General features: G+C 46.1%; 1 protein-coding gene across 1 annotated transcript in view; it reads left to right on the top strand.

Moving 5' to 3' along the window:
- The window catches only part of spsb1 (splA/ryanodine receptor domain and SOCS box containing 1), a 113,352-nt gene that overhangs the window by 80,194 nt on the left and 14,573 nt on the right, over positions 1-18,585 (top strand). Inside the window, 2 exon segments of the mRNA XM_072477921.1 lie at positions 1,612-2,184; positions 2,187-2,459. Coding sequence (XP_072334022.1) covers positions 1,767-2,184; positions 2,187-2,459 — 691 coding nt within the window. The 5' untranslated portion in view covers positions 1,612-1,766.

Genomic DNA, 18,585 nt, shown 5'->3' with positions numbered 1-18,585 from the left:
CAGTGATTAATTCAGGTGATTGCACCCCTTTCGAGCCTCTTACGTTGACCTTTGTTATGTTGAGGACATGGACACTAATATACAAATATTTTGTGAAGTGGGATTTTACAGTTTGCAGGTGAATTTACAATTTCTTTCAGCATTGGGTTAGTCCGAGATGGTGGAGTAAACACTGATTAAAGATACGCTTCAGCTGTGTTTAAACTGATGGCCACTCTTCTCATCCTCCATGGACCCCTTGGTTTACACCCGCGTTTTGAGTGGAACATCGAACAACAAAAAAACTTAACCTGATTATGTTGAAAGCAGAAACTCCTGCTCGACATGAGTAGAAAAACATTCTTGTGGTCAGCTAACAGGGTTACACAGAAACAGGCCATTCAAACAACTTTGCAGTGTTTCTGCTGCACAGGAGAATTCCTCTCGTCCCCATTACACCCAACCCTATCTGCCTATCCTTCTCTCGTCCCCATTACACCCAACCCTATCTGCCTATCCTTCTATTCCTTTCTTCCTTTTTGTACTCGTCTAGTTTCCTCAACTACTCCAACCTCGCTGTCTCTCTCTCTCTGTCTGTCTGTCTCTCTCTCTCTCTCTCTCTCTCTCTCTCTCTCTCTCTCTCTCTGTCCGTCTCTCGGTCTCTCTCTCCCTCTCTCTCGGTGTCCGTCTCTCTCTCTCTCTCTCTCTCTCTCTCTCTCTTGGTGTCCCTCTCTCTCTCTCTCTCTCTCTCTCTCTCTCTCTCTCTCTCTCTCTCTCTCTCTCTCTCTCTCTCTCTCTCTCTCTCCCTCTGTCTGTCTGTCTGTCTCTCTCTCTCCCTCTCGGTGTCTGTCTCTCTCTCTCTCTCTCTCTCTCTCTCCCCCTCTCCCCCTCTCCCCCTCTCCCCCTCTCTCTCTCTCTCTCTCTCTCTCTCTCTCTCTCTCTCTCCCTCTCTGCCTGTCTCTCTCTCTCTCTCTCTCTCTGCCTGTCTCTCTCTCTCTCTCTCTCTCTCTCTCTCATCTCTCTCTCTCTCTCTCTCTCTCCCTCCCTCCCTCCCTCCCTCCCTCCCTCCCTCCCTCCCTCCCTCCCTCCCTCCCTCCCTCCCTCCCTCCCTCCCTCCCTCGCGCTCTCCCTCGCTCTCTCTCTCTCTCTCTCTCTCTCTCTCTCTCTCTCTCTCTCTCTCTCTCTCTCTCTCTCTCTCTCTCTCTCTCTCTCTTTCCCCCCCCTCTCTCTCTTTGTGTCAGATAGCAATGAACTGAGTCTCCCCTGTCATTCATAGGATACTGATCAACTGTGACCTCAAATTTGATCCACTTGTCTTGACTCTCTCCCTTCCCTTGTTCATTGAAAGGTTTCCCTTGAATTCTTCTTATTAGAAGCTGTCTTGTATTTATGACTCTCTCATTCCTGCCCAACAGGCAGAAATGTTTTTCTGACTACCCTCCTAATATTAAGGACCTATTGGGTCTGCCTTCCAAAGAAAAGAGTCCCAGCACGATGATTATAACACCTCCATTCTGTCACTGTTTTTCCTGTTGGAAAGTTCTTATTGTTGGGGGTTGTAATGTAGTTTGATGAAACCTGAATAAAAACTGTTTATTAAACCCGTTTTTATAATTTGCCTCTGTATTTTAGGACGTCCAGCTCCGTGTCCGTCTTCACCTGCCGTTTTTCCCCAACCTGGAACACATTTGAGCAAGCGGATTTGAAGACTTGAGTGGGGGTGGGGTGGGGGGGGGGTGCGGGGGGCGATATTGGGTTGTTCTTTCTTTTGTCCCGGAAATTGAACAATGGGCCAAAGAGTGACTGTTGGTCTGAAGACTGTGGATGTGAGGGATCCTTCTTACAGGCCCCTCCGTCATGAACAGCAAGGGCTTGACTATTGCAAGCCTACTCGACTGGACATGTTGCTGGACATGCCACCAGCTACTTGTGAGGTCCAGCTATTGCACTCGTGGAACAATGACGATCGGTCGCTCAACGTGTTTGTGAAGGAAGATGATAAGTTGATATTTCACCGGCACCCAGTGGCACAGAGTACGGATGGCATCAGAGGCAAAGTCGGATACACCAGAGGACTTCATGTGTGGGAAATCACCTGGGCAATGAGACAACGGGGGACACACGCTGTGGTTGGCGTTGCCACAATAGATGCTCCTTTGCACTCCGTGGGTTATACAGCACTTGTTGGCAGTAATTGTGAATCTTGGGCTGGGACCTCGGACGTAATAAACTTCATTTTGATGGCAAAAATCAACCAAGCCAGACTTATCCTGCTTTCCTGGAACCCCATGAAACCTTTATAGTACCAGATGTATTCCTGGTGGTTTTGGACATGGATGAAGGAACTCTAAGCTACATCGTGGATGGACATTACCTGGGAGTTGCATGTAGAGGACTTAAAGGGAAAAAACTTTATCCTGTTGTAAGTGCTGTCTGGGGTCACTGTGAGATCCGGATGCGCTACATTAATGGACTAGACCGTAAGTAATCTCCAACTATTTATATTTCAGCTGTTTGCCCCCAAAATACTCTTAACACTGAACATTCTCTCTAGCTTTTTAATTGAGGTAAGTTTGAACAGTGACATTTATCGGGACTCTGGAACTGAGTGACCTGCTGATTGTTTGTTTAAACTAAAATACCAATTGAGATCATTAATAAATCTGCAAGAATAATATATTAAATGATTTGAAATTTTGATGGGGTATTTTAAATCATTGCTGAATTTAAAGTAGTGTGTGGCATGTGAGCAAGACAGTAAGAATAATGGCCAACAGTGTTTCTACTAAAACGATCAGCTATTCCTGCCCGGGTGGTGAAAAGGAACCAATTTACTTGACCGTTCCATCACTCGTCAGTAGACTGTCCCTTTTCATTCAAAATTTTGTGAATCCACAGATTAATCCTGTATTTTTTTAATAATCCTTCCCGTTTGAGAAAAGAGTCCTTCATGGGCAGGGTGGGTATAGAGGGATATGGGGCAAATGCGGGCAAGTGGGACTAGCTTAGTGATTTAAAAACTGGGCAGCATGGACAAGCTGGGCCGAAGGACCTGTTTCCATGCTGTAAACATCTATGACGCTATTGAGAGGTTTCCCATGCATCTTTAATTTTCTTTTCTGGTACTCCGCTTTCCATAAGTCACCATCTAAAACATGCCTAACATTCCGGGAGATAGTGTGCTCGGTGAAACCTCCCCCCGCCCCGCTCCACCGCTGTAGTGTTAGCATGCCCTGAAATCTGATTTCTTGCACAGCAACAGATCTCCAAATGGTTCACAGATATGCGAGCTATCATTTCTGTGCCAGTGAATGAACAAAAGCCAAAATACTGCAAACGCTGGAATCTGAAACAAAAAGTGCTTGACTCGTTCGTGGGCCAGACAGCCGCTGCAAGGTGCTGATTCTTTTAAATGTGCATCTTTAATCAAAATTGACATTGCAGATGAAACGCGGGGAACAGTGCCAAAGAGGCTGTGTGTGTGTGCGCGTGTGTGCGTGAGATCGATCTCGTTCCACACTCTGTTCGAGGTCACTGAATAGCGGCCGACCTTTAGCACTCTTCTCAAGCACTGTAAATGCTGAAACACTTAACTTGAATAGAAAATCAGCCATTCAATGTAACATTTTAAAAGCAAAAGGTAAAATCCCAATTCTGAAACCGTTACGTGACATTGAAGTTCATTGGTGGGACTTTTTAGCCCCCCCCCCCCCCATGTAGCTTATTTTCTCGCAGCGGAGACTCCTCGCTAATCCGCCAGGGGAGCCCACCGCAGGGGGTCACCTTCAGCAGGACAGGAAAGTCCCACCGGTGGGAAGGCTGGAAAATTTTGTCCCATGTTCCTGGTCAGTCCTTTAAGTCGGAACTGTGCATAATAAGCTTCATAATGATGCAACTCTCTGCTGATGCTCCAACATCTCTGCTCTTGTTGCGAATGTATGGTGTCAGGTCATTGTGGAGCCTCCTGAAATGCTGCTTTTTGCAATCCCAAGGTCTTTCACAAGAGAGCCACTTGGTACACGGTTGGCTTTGGCTCTTCCCGGGATTATGGGGAACTGTCCCATGTTCTAATTGGCATCTCAAAACTATACACATCCCCTTTTTCTTTTTGCTGAGGGATAGATGAAGGGCTGTCGAAGGACATTTCCAATCCAGAGGAAAAAGCAATGTTGGAAAGTGCAGCAGCTGTGGCTTCAGAAGACCGTAAAGAAAGCCAGAGAGGTGTTGGGCAAACCACCAGGCGTGGTTCGGAATAGTAAACTCCCTGGCCGCAATGACGGAGAGCCATGTCTGCGAATTACTCATCGTTGTTTCTGAGAGTGTATAGGGGTGGGAAGGAAGGTGGAGAAAGAGGGAGGAAAAAGAGCCCAAATTTTCCTAGTCTTGAAATTTACATTAACCCCAATAGTGAGAAAAAATTGGCTATTTTTGTTGTTGTTTTTGCTCCCCTTAGCATCAGTGCAGACAATGGCAGAGTTGAAAATAAATTCCTCGTTCAGGTTTTTACAATGTGATGGCTGGGAATATTTTAACCTCCTTTGTTTCCCAGTGACTTTTAGAAGCTGGATTGAAAACTTGTCTGAGAAGGCCTTTTTGCACTGTACTCTATGCAGAGGTGGAAGCATGATCAGTTGGTTGATTGCTTCAGAAATGAGTCTCTTTCAGAATTAACTTTAAAAACGTACCTGGTTTAATTAACATTTATGGACTGCAATGAGCTGCTACCCCCTTCTCCAGGATTCTATAACTGTTGTCCGGGCAGCACGGTAGCATTGTGGATAGCCCAATTGCCTCACAGCTCCAGGGTCCCAGGTTCGATTCCGGCTTGGGTCACTGTCTGTGCCAAGCCTGCACATCCTCCCCGTGTGTGAGTGGGTTTCCTCCGGGTGCTCCGGTTTCCTCCCACAGTCCAAAGATGTGCAGGTTAGGTGGATTGGCTATGATAAATTGCCCTCCGTGTCCAAAATTGCCCTTTAGTGTTGGGTGGGGTTACTGGGTTATGGGGATAGGGTGGAGGTGTTGACCTTGGGTAGGGTGCTCTTTCCAAGAGCTGGTGCAGACTCGATGGGCCGAATGGCCTCCTTCTGCGCTGTAAATTCTATGACTAGAACCCGTATGTGTTGCATTAACGTTGTTTGGATTGAAGCTTGTCTGAGTGGGTGGAGAACCCCGGGCTGGGTTTACTATCCATAGGCAGACCAGGAGTGATTTTTAAATGCGGGACCGGCAGCTGTTTTGTACAGATCCGAAACAGTGGCCCATTTATTAACCAACTGCATCTGGCCTTTCCGGAAGACAAAGAGCACTTCATTGACAAATGCTTTGATCTCTGAAATTCTTTGAAGGGAGGCCTTTTCAAGAATTGAGTCCAGACACCAGAAGTCAACGGAGTAAGAAAGAGGCCAGGAGGGAGGAATAGTCTTTGCCCATCTAAGCAGGGCAGTTGGCAGAAGGAACTGTTAATTCTTGTGGCAGAATAATCCACGTGTGTGGCTCGTGTATGTGCTCTTCATCCAACTGACAGCTGTGTCTCTGTGGGTAGAACTTTTGTCTCTTGAAAATCGGAAGATTTTGGGTTCGTGTTCCATTCCAGAGATTTAAGCATAAAAACTTAGGCTGACAATCCAGTGGTGTAATTAGGGGGTGCTGCACTGTCAGGGGGGAGAAAGAAGAGTCTTTCGGGTGTTACGCTGAGACTTCATTTGCCCCCTTGGGCGGGCATAAAAGGTCCCATAGTACGATTCTGGTGACGAGAAAGGTTGTTGTTCCCAGTATTGTAGACCAAATTAAGCGCAAAATTCACATCACAAAAGCTATTATCTAGTCATTATGACTTTGCATGGAAATTGGCCGCTGTGTTTCTGACGTGACGAGAGTGGCTACATTTCAAAAAGTGATATTTAATTGGCTGTAAAGCACTTTGAAACCTTTGGTCGTAAAATGCATTGCATAAATGCAAGTTGGTATACCAAACAAATTGGAATTGATTGCACTAAAGTGACTTCCATCATGCATGCTTTGTATACTATTTGAACAAGGCAACTTACCAACAGCACCTAACACTGCCTGGATGGTTGGCTCTGGCGACCTTGAAGGACCATACATAAGAGACTGTCCGTATCACAAAGTAGTTCCGCGGTTAACCTCCCTGTATGGTAGCGAATAACAATTCTAAGAGCTGACTAAATAGAAAAGCCACACAGCACTTAAGGCAGTGATTGCTACTGTTGAACCCAAGCAGATACCCAATGCAAATCTGAATTTCTTTTATGCTGGGCTTTTCTCGGTTTAATGTGAAGATTAGAGATAATTGGGCTTTAATTATCTTCAAGCTGACTTGGACAGCCGTTTGGAAGCCTTGATTCACAATATTGGCCTGCAAACAATTACCTGAATAAGCCCATTGGAAGTACAGGAAAGTAACCATATCCACTTCCCATTCATTTGCTGCAGCAATAGCACTCCTGCCGATCCAACTAGAATCATTGGGAGCAATACATCAGTTTTGCACCAGAAAATGCTGGACAATCTCAGCAGGTCTGACAACATCTGTGGGGTGAGAACGGAGTTAGCATTTTGAATCTGGATGACTTTATCAATTAAAATATTTTCCTGCAATATTAAACAGCTGCGATAGAGTCAGTGAATAGATGCCCTGTTCTCTCGGACCTTTAAGATTTATATTTGAATATGGGTGTCCATCCACAAGTGATGTGCTTTGAATAACTGTTGTCCACATGGAGTCATTTGCAGAGAAGTTGCGTAGGGAGTATCAGAATCTTGATCCATTGACAAAAGAATAGTGTGGCATGAAAGTTGACTGGGAACTTGGAACGGGTAATGTTCCCATACACCTACTATCCTTGGCCATCTAGGCCTTTGAGTTGCTGCAGTTCATCATGGGAGATATGAGCCAGAGTGTGCTGGGAGGGAGGTAGCCAGAGTGTGCTGGGAGGGAGGGAGAGAGGTAGCCAGAGTGTGCTGGGAGGGAGGGAGGTAGCCAGAGTGTGCTGGGAGGGAGAGAGGTAGCCAGAGTGTGCTGGAAGGGAGGGAGAGAGGTAGCCAGAGTGTGCTGGGAGGGAGGGAGAGAGGTAGCCAGAGTGTGCTGGGAGGGAGGTAGCCAGAGTGTGCTGGGAGGGAGGGAGAGAGGTAGCCAGAGTGCTGGGAGGGAGTGATTTGGGTGGTGATGGTGTTAAGCTTCTAGAGTTTTTTTTTCAGCTGCAGGAAAACATCTGAGGAAAAAGTTGAGCGTTCCATCACACTCCTGATGTGCCTTGTGTCACATTTGACCCACCGTTCATGGATTAGATTGTGCGTCTCGTGAAGAGAACAAAGAAATTTCACCAATAAATTGGCAATTTGTTTGGTTCAACAGTTCGAAGATAAACAATCGCTGTACAAATTACAGCAGCTGATTTTTATCTGGTACCCAGGATAATACCAAGCTAATCTTAAAAAGCTTGTGCAGAAGCATTTTTGTCTGCCTGAGGCAATATTAGCCGTCACGGGCTACATGCTGTTTTTTGGAATTGAAAGCAAAACAATGCATTTTTGACTCTTAATTTCTTGATTCCCTGAAATATTCTGACCTCTTGCAAAATGCCAACAAGTAGTGGGGTGCTGCTACTGCTGTTTTTACGACTTTGAAACTTAAAAATAGAATCCTCTGTTCAGCCCACATTACTCTCTCTACTTTAGCAAGTGCAGTTGGCTGCATTGTAGGTTGATATGGGAGGATTGCCTGCTGTTGCTGGCCTTGACTTGGCTAGTCAGGAAAGAGACTGTTTCCACCTCCTTAATGATATAAGCTTGAGCCTTCTGACACAGACTTGGGAGTAGGTCTCCACTGCTTCCTCTCAGCTGGCTATTGATTCACGATATTCTGGGACGAGGGTTCCAGATTATTCCATTCTGGAGGGAGGGAAATCCTAGGTTATGAACTAATTTCAAAGAGCTACATCTGGACTGAGTGCTGTTAATTCCTGGTTTTCAGCACAGTTGAGATGCGGGTTTTAATTTGCTGCACAGTGTGGTGCCGCTTAGTGAGTGATGTACACCTAATCAGCCATCACAATTTGGAGTGTGAGAGATAGTTAGACACTTGTTCAGACTATGTTTTAATGATTCATTCAAGTAAGAATTGGATAAATGTCTAGGAATGGTTTGCATGGTACAACTTGTGGTGATTTGTGTCTCAGGACAGGACTGAGCTACCGGATCAAGAAAAGGTTACATGAGGGAGAGGGACAGGTTCCCAGTTGTAGAGCATTCTTCATGACCCCTGGATGCCTTCAGTAGTTTGCAGCCAGTGAAGTGTAGTCGCTATTGTAATGTAGAAAACGTAGCTGCAAAACTCTCTCAAACAGCAATGCGATTAGTGACGTTGGCGTGAAAGATAATAGTGGCCAAGACACGGGAGAATTCCCCTGCTTTTTAGAGTCCATCGAAGCAGGAACATAAGAACTAAGAACAGGAGTAGGCCATCTGGCCCCTCGAGCCTGCTCCGCCATTCAATGAGATCATGGCTGATCTTTGTGGACTCGGCTCCACTCTCCGGCCCCTCCGGAAGATAGGGGGGTGCTCTGTTCAAGGCCTCATCTGAAAGACAACGCATCTAATGATTCAGTACTCCGTCCGTACTGTGCTGAGATGTCAACCTTTACTTTTTGTGCTTGAAAATCAGAAACTGGGTGGTTTTTGAGGTAAGAGCCCTATCCACTGAGCTACCAAGTGGAATAATGGGAGATAATTGTTGCTGGAGTGAGCACGTTTACCCCACACCGTAAAATAAAGTCCACGTGTAGACCAAGGATTAGTAGCAGGTGCAAATTCCTGAAATAAGGTGCTAATGTTCAAAATTCCCGTACAGTCCAAGTAAACCATAATTAAATGCAGGTAGTACCCCAATGCCCATTGCTTTTAGTCCGCCTGCTGTTTGGAGGGTGCAGCTATTGCTACTTAAGTTAATAACTTTCAAAAGCAGCGTGGCTGGGCCCTTGACCCTGGTTACCTGGCACCTTTTGAATTGATGAAGGGAGCTCCCCGGATAGGTGATGGCGAAGGTTGGGGGAAGAGACGGAGGAGGGGGGTCAATCAGAATCTATTTCTATGTTTTCCCAACCCCCCCTGTATTTGTTCATTGATTAACAACTTGTTGAGTTGCAACAGTTATCGCAATTTAGTTTTTAAAAGGAAAGCTAGCATGATGGGACACCTTTTCTTTTTAAAAAAGAAAACGGATATTGAAAAGAAGCTAGGACCAAGTTTTTGGTCAACTGTCCTAATAGTTCTTGTACGGTTTAGGGTCAAATTCTCTGTTAAGTGCTGTGTAAATAATGGTGGTTGTGTAGTAACGTTGGATCTTTCCCATACAAGGGCCTGCATCACGCCACCTACGCCCTCATTCAGAGGTGAGAGTTATTTCACTGTGCTGGAATAGGCCATACTGTTTAATCAATAGCTGAATGTTTTGTGTAACCATTTGACCTGGAATGTGTCACTTGGTCCTTTTTGGATTTCCTGTCTGAAGTCAGTTTGCCCTTTTTTTTTTTTTAGTGCCAATGGCCTGTGCCAAACCATTTCATCTCAAAAAAGGTTTGGACTATTCGCAAAGTGGACTTTGTCCTGAATTCTCTAAAATCCCTGTTCTCGTGAATGTGGATTTGTTTCTTTTCACACCTGGCAAATCCAACATCGCTAAAGCCAGCGAACATTTGTGCACACAACCCGTTATGATTCTCAACAAGACCCAATCATCCACAGAAGAAACAGGACAGTGGACCATTCTGTATTGGTAGAGGAAATCTTGATTGAGGAGGTAGATTTTAAGGATGCCATGAAGAAAGAGAGACTTGGGGATGGAATTAATGGACTGTGCTGTTTGGCAATCGGTTGAAATGCACCCAGAGTGACAAGTGAGCCAGAATCATACAGTGCAGAAGGCGGCCATTTGGCTCCTCGAGTCTGCACGCCCCTGCTAAAGAGAACCCTGCTAAAGAGAACCCTGCCAACGTCCAATCCCTGTCACCCCCACCTAACCTTTTGGGCACCTCCTAACCTGCACACCTTTGGACTGTGGGAGGAAACCGGAGTACCCAGAGGAAACCCACGCAGACACTGGGAGAACATGCAAAGTCCACACACACAGTCATCTGAGGTCCGAATTGAACCCTGGCGCTGTGAGGCATATAAAGTTTTTTAAATAAATCAGCGCGTCAATCGCCGGGAATTAAACGGGGGTCAACTGTTTGGAAGGCAGCTATGCTCACAACCATACCACCACCGCTCAATTGGTGATCATAGTTGTTGGTGACCTTTTTTTTTCTAGCTTACTGTGACCGTACATCGTTCTCTGCTTTTGGTGGCTGGCCAAAAACTGAACAGAAGTGTTGTGTAAAAGTACAGTTTCCCAAATCACTGGTGGGACTGTTGGTTGTCTAGTCTGAAGGCAGAATATAAATTTCTGATGATTGCAATTGCAATCACATTACCGATTGTTTAAAAACGAAACACAACCATAACGGAATCCTATCCAGACTCCAGACAGCTACAGAGGCAGCTTTCAATTTAATTCTGGTCATGTCTTCCAAAATAAAAATACAACCAATGTCAGCAATAATGAATATTATTTGGCACAAGAGGGGAAGATCAACGGTTATTATTCCATGATGAGGAGGCTGTGGGGGGGGGGGAGATGATGTAATTCTGAGACGTTTGAAATCCTGTGTCATTAGCTGCAACGTCAAACCACCAAATACAATTGTTTTGAGGCATTGCTACTATTTACAGTCAAATGTTCTTCTGAAAAATGAGGACCAGCCCACTGTCTAGACTCTCTTGTGAACTAATGCAAATGATTCCCAACTTCCCGGCATGGCATCCTGGAAGGTTCTTGTGTACAGCTTGTGGGTGGTTTAATCTTGAGACTCAAAAGCCTGCATTATTTCTAAGCTTGTGAATTAATTCACTTTACGGGAACTGTCCTGTGTAGGTGGTTTTGAATTGGAGGCTTGATCTTAAAATGAATGTGAATTTAAAAACTGCTCCCTGTGTGTATTTGTTAAAACGGAATGCAAGTTTGTCAACTATTTTCTTCTGACTGGTGTCTAGCTTCATTGTTGATGGTTAACGGTTTCCAGGGTAGAAAGCGAAAAGCAAGACTTGTGATATACTGATTGGGTATCAAGTCTGTTGCGTTGATCTGTCTAACTTTGATGCAATTTGTCTGGTACACCCAGTTAGCATTGGGTGTGGATTGCCACGTTGGTGGCTGTCAGTCTACGTATAATGAAAAGGCAGCATTGTGTGTTGTTTAGGCCAGTATTAATGCTTTGGTGATGCCAAGTCACTAGTTTGTGCTGTGGTGGTTATGGATAACCAGTTTTTAAAGAGCTTTGCTCCATGTTGTCTTGTCAGTGACATTAGTCTGTCTTTGATCTGTACAGAGGGCATTAGGTGCATGGAGAATGGAGTTATGGTTTTGTAATGTTCAACAAATGACGGCTGAAAAATTGGACTTGCTCGTCTAACCTCCCTCTGTGAACAATTCATGTCACTGGGAGATAGGCTGACCCCAAGTTCCCATTTTCACATTATGCTAATTGTGCAATTGTATGCAGCCAGTTAGCTATTGAGGGAAATCCGTTCATGTGCACATTAGATTACATGTTGATGGCCATAAAAAGATGTTCCAAACAGGCTGTCCAAACACCCTCATGTGAAAAACGGCTTTGAAAATGAATTCGTCAATGGCTGAGCTGCTCCCCAAAGATGACATGGCCTCCGTGTTTCACCATCCGCAAATGTGCATAAATGAAATTCAACCTCATTCATGCCCAGGAGCAGTGTTACATTAGTACTTTAAAAAAATGATACCCTCACATAACTGGTTGGCGGTTAAGTGTCATTCACCTTAAGCTACTTTGACCTAAAAGCAGGTGGGGGGGGGGGGGGGGGGGAGCAATTTTAACTCTCTCCCAGTGAGGCACAGCGAAGAGTGAGTTTGGGAATTTGAAGCTAGGTGTGAATTCGAAGCTGGGTTGGGAGGAGGTGCTTTTTATCGTTGGTAAGTGACTGGCAAGTAGTTTTCCTTTCCATTTGTCTATTTATTTATTTTTTCTTTCGTTTTTTGGAATTGTAGTTAACCGAAGCTTTAAGACCTGGCAGGAGATCCCAGACCCGTGTCATGCTTCTCATGTGCGATGTGGGAGCTCAGGGACACGTCCACTGTCCCTGGCTACTTCACGTGCAAGAAGTGTGTCCAGCTGCAGCTCCTGTTAGACCGCTTGACGGCTCTGGAGCTGCGGATGGACTCACTTTGGAGCATCCGCGATGCTGAGGACACCGTGGACAGCACGTTTAGCGAGTTGGTCACACCGCAGGTGAAAGTTACTGAGGGAGATCGAAAATGGGTGACCAAAAGACCGAGCAAGAGTAGGAAGGCAGTGCAGGTGTTCCCTGCGGTCATCTCCCTGCAAAACAGATATACCGCTTTGGATATTGTTGAGGGAGATGGTTCACCAGGGGAAGGCAGCAGCAGCCAGGTTCATGGCACCGTGGCTGGCTCTGCTGCGCAGGAGGGCAGGAAAAAGAATGGCAGGGCTATAGTGATAGGGGACTCAATTGTAAGGGGAATAGACAGGCGGTTCTGCGGACGAAATCGAGACTCCAGGATGGTATGTTGCCTCCCTGGTGCAAGGGTCAAGGATGTCTCGGAGTGGCTGCAGGGCATTCTGGGGGAGGGAGGGTGAACAGTCAGCTGTCGTGGTGCACATAGGCACCAATGGAATGAAGTCCTACAAGCTGAATTCAGGGAGTTAGGAGTTAAACTAAAAAGTAGGACCTCAAAGGTAGTAATCTCAGGATTGCTACCAGTGCCACGAGCTAGTCCGAATAGGAATGTCAGGATAGATAGGATGAATGCGTGGCTCGGGGGATGGTGCAGGAGGGAGGGATTCAAATTCCTGGGGCATTGGAACCGGTTCTGGGGGAAGTGGGACCAGTACAAACCAGACGGTCTGCACCTGGGCAGGACTGGAACCGATGTCCTGGGGGGGGCGGGGTGTGTGTTTGCTAGAGCTGTTGGGCAGGGTTTAAACTGTGGCAGGGGGATGGGATCCGATGTAGGAAGTCGGAGGGAAGTAAAACGGGGCCAGGAACAAAAAGCAGTAAGGGGGAAAGTGCAAGGCAGAGAAGCCATAGTCAAAGTTCAAAAAGGGCCACAGTACAGGGTACAGTGACTGAGGAGTGTGTGAAAAGGGAGGTGGCCAATGCAGGATTGAGGGTGTTGTACCCTAAATGCGCGCAATATACGGAACAAGGTAAATTAGCTTGTTGCGCACATTGAAATTGGCTGGTACGATGTGGGCATCACAGAGACGTGGCTGCAAGGGGATCAGGGCTGGGATCTAAAAATCCATGGATATATGTCCTATCGAAAGGACAGGCAGATGGGTAAAGGGGGCGGTGTTGCATTGTTAGTAAGGAATGAAGTTAAATCGATAGCAAGGAGCGATATAGGATCTGAAGACATAGAATCTCTGTGGGTAGAGCTGAGGAATCGCAAAGGTAAAAAGACCCTGATGAAAATGAAGAAATGAAAATCGCTTATTGTCACAAGTAGGCTTCAATGAAGTTACTGTGAAAAGCCCCTAGTCGCCACATTGCGGTGCCTGTTCGGGGAGGCTGGTACGGGAATTGAACCGTGTTGCTGGCCTGCCTTGGTCATCTTTAAAAGCCAGCGATTTAGCCCAGTGTGCTAAACAAGCCAGGGAGTTATGTACAGGCCCCCTAGCAGTAGTCCGGATGTGGGGCAGAAAATAAATCAGGAGATAGCAATATTACAATAATCATGGGGGACTTCAATATTCAGGTGGACTGGGAAAATCAGGTTGGTAGTGGATCCCAGGAAATGGAATTTGTGGAATGTCGAAGAGATGGTTTTTTGGAGCAGCTTGTGACAGAGCCTACTAGAGAACCGGCAATTCTGGATTTGGTGATGTGTAATGAGGCAGACTTGATTAGGGAACTTGAGGTGAAGGGACCCTGAGGGAGCAGTGACCACAATATGATGGAATTTACCCTGCAGTTTGAGAGGGAGAAGCTGCAATCAGATGTAACAGTATTACAATTAAATAAGGGTAACTACAAAGACATGAGGGAGGAGCTGGTCAGAGTTGATTGGAGAAGGAGCCGAGCAGGGAAGACAGTTGAACAGCAATGGCAGAGTTTTGGGGGGTTATTAGGAGGCACAACTGAAATTCATCCCAAGGAGGAGGAAACATGCTAAGGGGAGGACAAGGCATCGATGGCCGCCGAGGGATGTGAAGGATAGCATAAAGGCTAAAGAAAAAGCATACAAAGTGGCGAGCATTAGTGGGAAACCAGAGGATTGGGAAGCCTTTTAAAAGCGAGCAGAGGACAACTTTAAAAGCAAGAACGGGGGAGAAGATGAAGTACGAGTGCAAGCTAGCTAGTACTATAAAGGAAGATGGGAAGAGATTTTTTCAATTTATAAAAGGTAAGAGAGAGGCAAAAATAGACATTGGACCACTAGAAAATGTGGCTGGAGAAGTAATAATAGGAAACAAAGAAATGGCAGATGAACTGAATAGTTACTTTGCATCAGTCTTCACAGTGGAAGACACCAGTGGGATGCCAGAGCTCCAGGAGAACCAGGGGGCAGAGGTGAGTGCAGTGACCATTACTAAGGAGAAAGTTCTGGGGAAACTGAAAGGTCTGAAGGTGGATCAGTCACCTGGACCGGATGGACTACACCCCAGGGTCCTAAAAGAGATAGCTGAGGAAATTGTGGAGGCATTGGGGGTGATCTTTCAGGAATCACTGGAGGCAGGAAGGGTCCCAGAGGATTGGAAGGTGGCTAATGTAACACCACTGTTTAAGAAGGGAGGGAGGCAGAAGACGGGAAATTACAGGCCGGTTAGCCTGACTTCGGTCATTGGTAAGATTTTAGAGTCTGTTATTAAAGATGAGATCGTGAAGCACTTGGAAGTGCATGGTAAAATAGGACTGAGTCAGCATGGCTTTGTCAAAGGGAGGTTGTGTCTGACAAATCTGTTAGAGTTCTTTGAGGAGGTAACAAGCAAGTTAGACAAAGGAGAACCAGTGGACGTGATTTATTTAGATTTCCAGAAGGCCTTTGACAATGTGCCACATAGGAGACTGTTAAGTAAGTTAAAAGCCCATGGTGTTAAGGGTAAGATCCTTAAGGGCAAATCGGAAAAATCTTCCACCGCCCCCATTGCAGGTCACCAGTCAGAGACTCCTGCTAAAATATTGAGCTTTGCACAGAAATTGCGTGAAGTTGAATTGTGCTCTTGGTCAGGTACTAGGTGATGGACCACCTCCTTAGTGCAAGCCCTGTTGATCCGTGTCCAAATGGAATGTGTTTCATTGGGGGGGGGGGGGGGTGGGGGGGGGGGGAGGAAAGAGAGTTGGCTGTGTGCAATTTATGCAGCATTTCCAGCATTGCAAGCAGGACTGTTCCGATGCCCTTTTTGAAGAGCTATGAGACATCCTGAGGTCATGAATTGCACTGTATAAATCCACCTTTTTTTCATTGACCCAAAATGTCCAGTATTTTCTGGAGATTTCCATGGAACATTTATTTTTTTATAATTTTTCCAAGCTCTAATTACACTAATCGGCAAACTTTTTGTTTTTCGTCCGGTTTCCCCAAGGTGCTGAACATTAAGCAATGTGTGCATACACAGGTCAAATGTAGGGAGACTCCATGTATTGCTTTCCGTTCTAAACTCTCCGTTCTAAACTCTCCAGCCAATCTATTTGTCATTTGTTTGGTAAATGCTTTCAGCAGCATTTTTTCGTTTGGGGGAAGAGCATGAATAGAGATTGGACCAAATTTGTTCTCGAACAACTTTCTTCAAACTCTTTCTTTTGCTGATCCGTTTATAAAGCCAACACCTTCTTTGTGATTTTAACTTCCGAGCAGAAGGCCAGCGATGTCCAGCTGGCACCAATCTTATCCCAGCTCCCACCGTTAACGCACCGATGTCCAACGCTCCTGATGTTTGGACTACCATATCTGCAGTTGTAGAGCTGGAGGTTTTTGGTTCTGGAACAAACCTACAGGGTGGGATTTTCCACCACCCCCCTCTCCCAAGTGTGTTTCGTGGCAGCGGTGGCCTACCATTGGTCAACAGAGGGATTTTCTGATCCTTCCACTGGCGATGGGGGTTTCCTGTTATATGGGGCAGATCTATGGCAGGGGTCTGCCACTGACGGGATGGCACACCAGAAAACTCCAGTTAAAGTATAACAAATCTGGCAACATATGATATTGGGTGAGGCAGAATGATGACTAAACGTGCCCGTGGTCAGATTCCAACGAAACCTACTTCCTTTAATGTTGCAAGCCTCCGATGAGTGTTCTCGGGTTGGGATGGAACCTGATTCAGAGCAGCAACGTTGCCACTGAACAAGATTGACATCTAGGAGACCCACACTGCCCTAAAGTTAACCTACTAGCGTTTTGTAGTAGTTGGATGGATTGATCCATTTGAATCCCAATAAAGCATGTGGGTGGGAAGAGTGATCTATATAATCATGAAAAATGTGCAAATCTTGGTCCACAATGTGTGGCAACAAGATCCAAATGCAAGAAATGAAGCTGGAACAGTGCGAATGTACGAGGAAGCTGGCAGGCTACACGATGAAGCAATTAGAGGGATTTGTCTTGTGACATTTCCTGTCTGTATTTGGGATGGCACATAATTGTGTCTGAATATTAAGACTCTATTGTAACTTGTGTCTGCTTGCGTCTTGTACAGTTTGGCTCACTGTGCTCATGAGAATAATGCAAGTGAATTTTTTAATGCTTTAGTGTGCCTTTTTGTTTTGCTTTTTTAAAAAAAAAGAGCTTTTATATAATTGGCTGAATTAATTGGCCTGAATTTCTAAATTGCCTTTTCTGGTCTGTAGCTTTTACTTCACATACTGATTTGGGGGCATTATTTTGGGTGTGATTTTGGGGCACTATTTTGGGTGTACCCTGGTGAGGATTCTGTTAATGGCTGGGCTGAACTGTGCTGTGTTTAGTTTTGACCTTACAGCACAGAGTTGCATTAACCACCATCTCTCTCTTCTCACCACTCACCGTTCAACTCTGAAGAAATGGACCTAGGGAGCGATCACCCGCCCACCTGCGCCGGAAAAGCATCTCGCCGCGTGGCCGGTGAAAGCCGGGAGTCCCCGCTCCCGGGATCGACCGGGCTTTCAACGCCTTGTGAGATTCAACACTAGTCTCGTGAGATGTTGCAAGAGGATTCCTGCCCACCATGGGCGAGATCAGTTCTTGGCAAATCTGCATATTAAAGCAAGGCAGTAAGCATTGCTCTATAATGTCCAGCCTCGGGGACCTTGGGCGAACAATGTTTGGTACTGGTCCTCCTAAACGGGGCCCAGACAGATCGGCACACATAGGGGTCGCCCAAGGGCAGGGTGGTGTCCTGGCACTGGTGCTGCCTTGGTACTCAGGCAGTGCAACCTGGGTGCCAGCTTGCAAGGGCACTGCCAGGTTGGCACTGCCATGGTGCCAAGCTGGCATTTTGTGCACTTGTGCGATTGGGCCGTGGTTGCCCACCATGGGTATTGCGGGGGGGGGGGGGCAGCAGAGGGCAGAGGGCCCTCCCGTGTTTCATTTGGGCTGGAGAGGTCTGATTTATTTTGTGGGCCTCGGAGATCCCCGATCTGTCGCTGCAATGGGAGATCCGGCGAGTGGAGCTCCCAATGTGCAGCCTCAGCCGTTCGTTCTCCGTTTAGACCCCTTATCCAAGCGAGTCGCGTTGAATAGCCACTGCGAGTGCCGGGAAACATGCGGCTAAACACACTCGCTCGGAGACTTTGTTCCCTTTTGGGGAGATTGCGCCCCTAGTATCAACATCTGAACAGCCAATTCTAACTGAGGAGGATCAGTTCCAATATATTAGAGTTTCGGATGTAAAGATGTGTTATTGTGAACACTTTAGCTGAAGGAAATTACCCCAAGTCACTTGTCAGTACAGAATTGAGTATTGCTGAAAAGGAGGCGTCCAATTGCACTACAGAGTTTCAATGCAGTTGGACGTTGCTTGTTTTCAGATCCAGACTCCTGCTGCAGAAAGTTTAAATACCAGCAGAGCAGATCTCCTGGAAGAGCCTGAATTAACACAACTTTTGTTTTCGTCAATTAGTTTGACTGTTGCACTTCTTGAGTTTAGGATCCATCTAGAAAGGTCAGTCTGCTTTTCTTGGCCGTGTCCCCTGCATCCGTCAGAACAATGGGCGGACTTTAGCAGCCACTGAACAGCCCAGTTACTCCAAGGAGCTGTACAGTGGAATCTGCTGCTCTAACCCGAGTAACTTGACCCTTTTGAGGGCAGCCGGAACATATCCTTTGTGCCAGTTTACAGTTTATTCGGAGATTGCCCCTTCATCTTCTTAGCTTTCTTGATTCTATTTATATCTTGAGTTTTACACCGGTGTACTTTTATGCTCTGTTTATTCCTCTGAAGCAGGTCAGTTGTCCTGTATTTGCCGGTTCTCGGGTAGTGGAGCTGTTTTACATACAAAACATCGCTTTGTCCATGA

The sequence above is a fragment of the Scyliorhinus torazame genome, chromosome 16, assembly GCF_047496885.1.
Source record: "Scyliorhinus torazame isolate Kashiwa2021f chromosome 16, sScyTor2.1, whole genome shotgun sequence".
Classification (NCBI taxonomy): Eukaryota; Metazoa; Chordata; class Chondrichthyes; order Carcharhiniformes; family Scyliorhinidae; genus Scyliorhinus; species Scyliorhinus torazame.
The sequence above is the reverse complement of the archived record's forward strand: the minus strand, read 5'-3'. Positions and strand labels throughout refer to the sequence as shown.